The following is a 9,315-nucleotide window of genomic DNA, read 5'->3' as shown; positions in this document are numbered from 1 at the left end:
ATCCATCCATCCATCCATCCATCCATCCATCCATCTATCTATCTATCTATCTATCTATCTATCATCTATCTATCCGTCCGTCCGTCCGTCCGTCCATCCGTCCATCCATCCATCTATCCATCTATCTATCTAGTGTGTGTTTATGTGTGTGTGTGTGTAGTATACATATGCAGATGCACATTTTGTATCTTTGAACATATCTCTCTGTTCAGATTAAATGCATATCTTTAAAACAATGAAAATTCTGTTCAATTAAAATGTGTATTATTAGATTGAATAAACTATATAAACTATAGAGTTAAAATTTTATGACAATTTGAACTACAAGTTCAAGAAAACGAATCAGGGAATTAATTCAAGTTATAAAAAAGTCAAAATAAAAGTATGCTAATTACAGTTTTTCTCAGTCGCTTTGGTACATTTCTCAGATCAGAATTGAAATTTTCAAAACTACCTGTTCAATCTTCACATCATTGTCACTTGTGCACATCAAAAAAGCAGTTTCTCATTTCTTTGAACAAGTTGCAAATGCTTTGGTACATCCATGCAAATGATTACGTACAATTCTCTGCTGTTTCATACATTATCAATTGCTTATGTCATGTTGATCAAAATGTATTATAATGGGTCTTTGTTGAATAGTCTCACCCCCCACAACATTTAGGCATTAGTTCATAGCATAAGTCTTTACATGCAAAATGGTTGAACAAGTTGTCATAATATGTCAAGCATATTTCTATACATTTCCATTAGACTTTTTTTCTAAATCTGTCCTGCATTGGTAAATTGCTCCCAGGTGAATCTTGATTTTCTCTAACGAAGGTGCATCTCATGAACCATCAACTGGCAAGTATATATATAGCCGGAGCACAACACAATGTTTCAATGTCTGACAATGGAAGGACAAGGAATTGGACGGGGTCAACAGCCAGAGAGAAGAAGAAGAGGAAGAGGAGTGAGGCTGCGTGGCGGAGGAGTTGGGAGGCAAAACAGAGGAAGAGGCAGAAGAGGCCGAGGACATATGCGTGTTCCTGATGAGATAAGAGCCACACTTGTAGACCACGTTCTCAATCATGGGCTTACAATGGCCGAGGCTGGTCGAAGGGTGCAGCCAAATGTTGGGAGAACAACTGTGTCCTCAATCATTCAGACTTTTCGTCGACAGAACAGGTATGTAATCTAACAATAGGCACTGTACTGTAATACTGTATACTTTCTGTAATGCTTCATACAATATTACAGTATTCCACTTGCATTTTACAATATACAGTAAACAGTGACATTTTATCTTACTCAATTTTGTGTTTTGCATTACTATATTTTTTCTACATAGGACTGCAAGACAACTTCACAGGGGTGGCAGAGGGCCCCTTTTCACACCTGAACAGGAGGAGGCTATTTGCACCATGGTTGTAGAAAACAATGCCATAAGACTAAGGGAGATAAAGAGTGCCATTATAGAGGACAACAACATCTTTGAAAACATCCAAACAGTCAGCATCTCAACCATTGACAGGGTGCTGAAAAGACACCAAATGAATATGAAGCAGCTGTACACTGTTCCATTTGAAAGAAAGAGTGAAGGAGCTGCGCTACCAGTATGTACAGGTAAAACAAATGACAGTACAAACAGTAAAAGCATAAATGTGAATCTTGTCCAGTCTCTTGCAATCAAACTCCCACATACACTAAGGTGTAACCTACAATTTACAATAATTGTCATCAAAACTGTAGCCATAGTTTACATCAGAACATCCCTCCAGAGTACACTGTTATATTGACAACATGACTAAGCAATTTGACTGTCTTATCCGTACACAATGACACAAGGACTTGTCATTCTGATGTCACTGACATGTTCATTGACACAGATATTTATTTTTGAGAGATGAACTAAGGATTTTGAGCAAGAGACAGGTAATCCATGGTGTTTTGCTATTTGTACGAGTTGTTTTGAGAAATGCACTTACTGTTGTGCAAATGTCAAGGATGATTCGAGAAATGTACCAAAGCGACTGAGAAAAACTGTAATATATGTATACACAGTAGCATTGAAATAATAATAATAATAATAATAAGATCAAACAAGCATGACTGGTTGCATTACATCTTTAGAATGGATGCAAAGCAAATTAAACTGAAGATATAGATACAAATCACAGTGAATAAACATATGCACACATCTCTACAATGTATACCAGGTTCGGCTACGTTTAGTTTTGCTTTCATTGTGTCACGTGTTTTCCAGGAATCAGATTGTGGGTCCAATAAATAAATAAATAAATACATAAATGGATCAGCGTGTGTCTGATTAAAGCTGCATTGTGGAGGCTGTGAGCTGCTGCAGCCTCAAAACAAAGACAAACAACAGACCAAGCGTGAACAACATACAAACAGAAACACCAGTAAAAGCCAAAGCACGCACTTTTAATCCCGAGAACACGATTCAGTTCTCGTCCTAAAATAAGGGACAGGACTGTTTGGACTGAACAAAAATATTAACCTATTCAGCCTATGGTTTTAAAATCGATACTTTTTTATTATTAATTTATTTTACAGGAACAGCGCCATCTGCTGGCTGGTTAGGTTTACCACAGCCATAAAATCTGGAGGAATAATGCATGTTTTATCAACTCTCCTGAAATATCTCCTGAAATTTCACGAAAAAATATTCCGTTTTAATGTCTTTTTTTTTTTTCACTATGAAACGCGAAAATCACTGATGATAAACATTATTATTACTATGGGTAAACATCATTTAAACCCTCATCAATTGTATGTTTCATTTGTGTTTCGAAGATTAACCAAAGTCTTATGGGTTTGGAACAACATGGGTGAGTGAATGATGGCAGAATTTAAATTTTAGGTGAACTAACCTTTTAAGAATTACACGTGTGAACAACAATTATGCTTGATTTTAAGTTTTGAGGGTTTAGTCTAGTTTTTTATTGGAGTAGTAAGTATATCATGGCCCACCTTTATAAAAAAGACATCGACAGCATTTTAGAATGCCATCATGCTAGCAATGTGAATCATGTTACTGCTACCAACAGTTTAGAATGGCTAGTTGTGGAAAATATGTTGCAATGGGAGTTTAGACTCTTTTTTTTTTATTGTGCATTGATTAATATTAAGTATTCAACCTTTAATGGGGAACATTGGCAAGCTAATGTTTGATATTGATGGTTCATTGGTTTGCTAGAAATGAATGAAAGGTACAGATGGGGGACATTTAATTATGACAATTTGAAAGGTTCACACATATAGTCAGGTAGTGGCAGCTCTGTTACTCCTTTCTTCTTTGGTGACATTGCTTTCTGAAGGGGGTGATCTGTTCCAGCATAAAAATCTACTTCGAATCATGACAAGCTATTTCCATCTACAGCAAGGGGTTAGATTGATACTTGTTTCATTATGGGATACTGGGATCAGGAATTTGGGTTTTGATTTTAATTTGTTAGCTGTTTATAGTGCTGATTAATACAGAAATCCTGCTTGTGTTCAAATAATTGGCATGACTAAGAAAACTGTATTCGAACAGCATGCTAATTTGCTTGAACTTACATAAAAATGTATTTGCTTTTTGTTTTTCTTTTCAACAGGAGGATGAACTCGAAGGACACGCAAATGCAATAATGAAGCTGTTGGTGATTCACAATCCCACAGTTCGAGGAGGGCCCAGCAGATGTGTGTTGTTAGAGACAGAACCACAAAGTGCATACTGTTGATGGGATTGATCTATGCCCTCAACCTTGAGAATCTCAAAAACCTGGAGTACACCTATGAAGTGTTTTTTGCAACTTGATGGAGCAAAGCTGCTAAAGAAGGTCCGAGGCCTCAAGAGTAAACTAATGGAATGAGCTATCTTTACTATACGTTCATGCTCCGACTGTTTGCTTCATCCAATGAAGAAATTGTTTTATTTTCAAGTAGTTAATTATAGCAAGTAGACTAATTATTATTAATAATAATTTAAAGGGGTCATATGACATTAAAGCATGTCAACATATTCTGTTACACCAAATACACCAAATAATGATCTTTAAAATAGCATCATGTGACCCCTTTAATAGATGAACTGTTGCCTGCTAACAATAGAGCTAATATTACTCTATTATAGGTAATTAGTTCTTACCAGTTACTGGAGATGGCAAAAGCAGTGCTGGGAACACAATTCTTGGAAAATATGTATTGATTCACCTGAATCTATGACAACTGAATGTGCTACTGGAGCAGTGAAAGCATGGTTGATAGAAGAAAGATCACAGTTATTGACACACCTGGAATTTTTGATACTCATGATGATGATGATATGAAGATAAAACATGAGAACGTAAGATGTATGATCGAAAGCGCTCCAGCTGTTGATGCCTTAGTCATTGTCCTGAAGGTCGGGAGGTACACAAAACAAGAAACAGAGACTGTGGATAAAACTGTATGCCTTTAAACATTCAGTAGTTTTATTCACTCATGGTGAAGAAAATAAAAATCAAAGAATTGGGAAATTTGTTCAGAAAAGTTGAAAACTATAGCTGGCTGATAAATGTGGAGGTTGCCGTCACGTCATCAGCAGTAGAGAGTACAAGAGCAACGGGGTTCAGGTCAAAAACCTGCTGGACAAGATAGAGGAGATGGTAAAAGTGAATGGCCACTACACCACTGAGATGCTTCAAAAGCTGGAGGAAAGAAATCAAGTGGAGATTGACAAGAATATAATCAAGAGCAATCTGTCTTTACAAGAGAAAAGAGAAAAAGGACATTGTTCATGAAGAATATGTGAAAAGGCTTGCAGGATTGGCTAAAGGGACACTGATTGGTGCTTTTCTGGACATCGGCATGGGAGACACCGCCTCTAAATGACACTTTATCTTCGCATAACTACATAAATGACTTTGGCTAATGGTTAAAAAAATGGTACTACAGTAAAATGTCCAAAATTTGGATTTCGTTTGACCATTACGTTTGGTATAAATCATTAGTTTAAAACATCCTCTATAGGGAGCAGGAGCATTTCTGTTGTGTTGTTGTGTCAGTTTATTTCATGACCATGTATTTATTTTTTTAAATGTATTTATTTGGAAAGTAGTTATTGAATAAGCATGATCATGTACAGTCATTATCAGAAAGATAATCTTCAGGGTAATCAGAATCCCTCCGATACATATACTGTATATTTAACAGGGGGTAACACACACTCAAATTAACATCCCCATTGCAGACACACACACACACACACACACACACACACACACACACACACACACACACACACACACACACACACACACACACACACACACACACACACACACACACACACACACACACACACACACACACATACACACACACACACACACACCTGACTGAAGAGGTTTAGGTCTGTGAGGCAAGACTTCAGACTGGAGTTGGAGAAGAAACAAGCCATTTGAGTCACGTTATTAAAGTCTCAGATGCATCATATACCATCATATATGACAGACCTTCTGGACGCCCCAGCCTTGTGCGTTTCGCCTCTCGGATTTCATTTAAAATATCTTTAATTGTGTTCTGAGGATGAACGAAAGTCTAAGGGGATTGGAACAACATGAGGGTGAGTAATTAATGACAATTTTAATTTTTGGGTGAACTATCTCTTTAATTCTGTCCTTGTGAACACTTAACAGGCCAGAAAAGCTCCTCCTTGAAGCAACAGGAGGCAAAACATGCAAAAACTAGAAAGAAACTGAATGTAAAACTCTACTGATGCCCACTGACCCTCTGACAACTGCTGAGCTGATTCTAATCGATGTGAGTACTTCGCATTTAATATTTAACACCACCTTAATTGAATATCTTTGCTATCAGACCTTTCTTACCATTTTTTCATTCCAGCAAAGAACCACACCAAACCAATTCATGAATCAATTTAAGCTCTTTTAATGAGAAGTTGTAGTCAACACATGAAAAAGGAAACTGTACGAAAAGTTATTAACTCTTAGAAAGGTTCATGCATTGAAGCTGAAAGGGAAAGTAATTTTACTGCCTCACTTATGCAAAACATTATTGTTAAACATGAAAGCATACAGTAATCATTTTTACCTGCTCAACATTCATGAGTCTATTACATGTTTAGCTTCTGGTTATGTTGCAATCATTGTGATGTCCACCACTGCACTGCCATTGGTCAATCTCATGTCCACTGTTCTGTTTGTATCTACTACTGCTTGTTTTCCCTGTTCAGTGATGCAGGTTTAAATGGCATTGGTTCTTTGGAAACAATATTTGAATGTTAGCTCTATGTACATAAGCCTGGTGCAATTTGTCAGCCCTTTTGTGGATACCAAAAGCATCAAAAAGGCTCATGATTCGACAAACATCCTTCAAACCACTGTTGCTGTGCTTTAAAGAGGAAAAATGATCTTTTAATTAATGAAACTATTTATTTATTTATTTATTTACAGTGGCTATGGAAAAGAATCGCCCCCTTTAAAATAATCACATTTTGTTGCTTTGCAGCCTGAAATGTAGACGGACACAGTTTTTGTTTTATTCAGCTGTATTTACTCAGTGCAACTTATAACATCCAAGTGAAAGATATAACATCAACAAAATCATAATCACTGAGTTGGAAAAAGGATCAGCCCCTTGTGTCAGTATTTTGTTGAAGCACCTTTTGCTTTAATTACAGCCTTTAGTCTGTTGGGATTTGTCTCTACTAACTTTGCACATAAAGACTTTGCAATATTTGCCCACTCTTCTTGGCAGAACTGCTCAAGTTCAGTTAAATCTGATGGTGGGTGTTTGTGGACTGTCTGTCTCATGTGGCCTCAGAATCTTCAAGGTGTGTTTTGGCAAAGTTCAGTCTGACTGCATGTGGCCTTTCTTGAGGAGTGTCCTTTTTTCTCACAACCCTCCCAAAGAAGCCACATTTGTGGAGAATGTGTGATATTGTTGTCACATGTACACAATGATCACTCTTTGTCATAAACTCCTGCAGCTGCTTCAGAGTTGCTGTAGGCCTCTTGGTCGCCTCTCTGACCAGTTTCCTTCGGCTCTTTCATCCGGTTTGGAGCGACGTCCTGATCCAGGGAGGGTCTGTGAATCAATTTAAGCTATTTTAATGAGAAGTTGTAGTCAACCCAGACCCCTCAGCTCCACCCACTCGTTCTCAATCACCCGAATATGCCACTAAAGTCACTCCCTGGGAGGGAGATGATTCTTTTCTATACCCATTGTAGTTAGTTAGTTAGTAAGTTAGTTATCGATATAAATTTTAATGTGAAATTTCCAGTGATCAGCACTAAATAGTGTGTACATTTTCTCTGAAACAGTTATACATGACTTGCAACATTCGTTTTTAATTAATTAATTAATTTTATATATGTATTTGTTTATTTATTTATTTTTTGTGGTTATAGCCTAAGAATCACGGCTGTTAGGAAATGAAATGGCCAGTGAGTTGGGCTAAATTGTTAACATCTTACCTGGAACTCTCTACCCTACCCTAACCGATAGTGTTAACAAAAAACATTTGCTGAATCAACCACTTTTAACCTGCTGTTACATGTCTTTGAGCCTTTTTATCATGACTTGCGTTTCCCCCGACTTGTATCAGAGTTATATGCATTGCAAGTGCAATAATGTACCTGTCACAGAGTCAGGCCTTGTCCACAAGTACACGGGTATTAAAAAAAAAAAAAGTTTTTCCTCCATTTAAAAAACTAAAATGTCTGTCCACATGAAAATTCAAAAACATGCTATGAAGTGCTCTTAATAGCATGCCAAACCAACAGGTGGCGATATAACCCTGACTGTAAAGCCATGTTGGCCAATCAGAAGCCTGATGACTTGACTCTAGGGATGGGCGATACCACTTATTTTGTTTTCGATACGATACCGATACTTTTACAGGCCAGTATCGTCGATACCGATACGATACTTCTAAACTTAACTTTTAAATTATGAAATGTATTAAATTATTAAGAGTAAAATGGGTAATGATACCCACTTAACTTTATATTTGAAACTAATTTTAATATTCAATACGCCTTAATTGCAACTTATTAGGTTATATTTTTGTTTACATGTGGTTAAAATATGTTTACTGTAGTGGTAACCATGGGAATCTACAAATACTATAGCTGAACTATGGTCACGTTCGTAAAACCACCATGGTTCATTTTCATAAGGGACTGCCAGTGAAAGGCTGTTGCATGAATATAATCCAACCTTTTTATTCTGTGACGGCTATGATTTCTATTAACATTACTGAATAGAACATGATCAATATGAACTTTTAACGTTCGATTTAAATAAATGTAATTGCACAAACTATGTAGGCTACAATTTAAATTAGTTTATTGTGAAATAACTCAAACATGTTTTTTTCTGTCCTCTGATAAGCATTGTTCTGCCGTTCCCAAAAGCATCAGTGGTTTCTTATGATACTTTTGGGAAACGCAGCCCTGTTTGAATGCACTGTCAGAAGTGAGTAACGCTCTCTGTGATTGATTGGTTCTGTCTTGCAGCATTTGCGTGTTCAGATGAGCATAAATAGTTCCATCCTACACAATTATTAAACAAAATCACTGGTAAAAAAAAGACACCTTAGTATCGATATTTTTATTTGAGTATCGATACTTTCGAAACACTGCTTCATTGAAACTTCAGAATATAAAAAAACAAAAAAACAAACTTCTAATTGCACCCATGAGAATCAAGTAGTGAAGAACCTTGCAGACGAGCTATAAGCGAGGATACAGGTGTAGTCTATGCAGAAGTCTTTCTTATCAAAAAAACAGATGAACGTATAAATTCTCCCTCCCCTTCACATCTGTCAGAATTTTGTTTTACCTTTGCAGTATAAAATAAACCATACAGCTAATATGTAACATGACACTTCAGTGATCTACAATGTTCCAATGTACAAATAAGCTTTCCTTTGATTCCTCCATCCTCATTTCTTTCCTTGCATCCTTAGGGGGGTTTAACTAAGAGGCGAGGAAAGGAAAGGAGGATGCACAAAAAAGAAACGAGAAGCATCTGTTGTTTTAAACCTTGGTTTGGAAGTTTGAGTTTTGAGTTTTAGCCTCTAGATAGTGTTATATGGTGAACCAATGAATTAGTGTCTAATGGTTTTTAACTGAAACTGATAGGTTAATTTTTAATTAATTTAGGTAGTTTTAATACTTATGCATATATGCTACAAAAGGAGAATGACACTAATTGCTCCTAATTGACCTAGTTTGCCAAACCCTTCCTATAGGACACAAAATAAGCACCACACACACACACACACACACACACACACACACACACACACACACACACACA

At 36.7% G+C, this 9,315-nt stretch overlaps 1 protein-coding gene across 1 annotated transcript in view; it reads left to right on the top strand.

The window, feature by feature from the left end:
• Positions 1 to 895: 895 nt before the first annotated feature.
• The window catches only part of LOC107686096 (GTPase IMAP family member 2-like), a gene marked incomplete at its 3' end in the record, with an annotated part of 11,220 nt that continues 2,800 nt past the window's right edge, over positions 896 to 9,315 (top strand). The window contains exons 1-2 of the mRNA XM_016482938.1: positions 896 to 1,170; positions 1,334 to 1,598. Of these exons, the coding sequence (XP_016338424.1) occupies positions 896 to 1,170; positions 1,334 to 1,598 (540 nt within the window). The remainder of the gene's footprint in view (positions 1,171 to 1,333; positions 1,599 to 9,315) is intronic.

Source organism: Sinocyclocheilus anshuiensis, unplaced genomic scaffold (genome assembly GCF_001515605.1).
Source record: "Sinocyclocheilus anshuiensis isolate Anshui unplaced genomic scaffold, SAMN03320099.WGS_v1.1 scaffold1243, whole genome shotgun sequence".
NCBI lineage: Eukaryota > Metazoa > Chordata > Actinopteri > Cypriniformes > Cyprinidae > Sinocyclocheilus > Sinocyclocheilus anshuiensis.
Note: the sequence above shows the minus strand (reverse complement) of the source record. Positions and strands in the feature narration are given on the sequence as shown.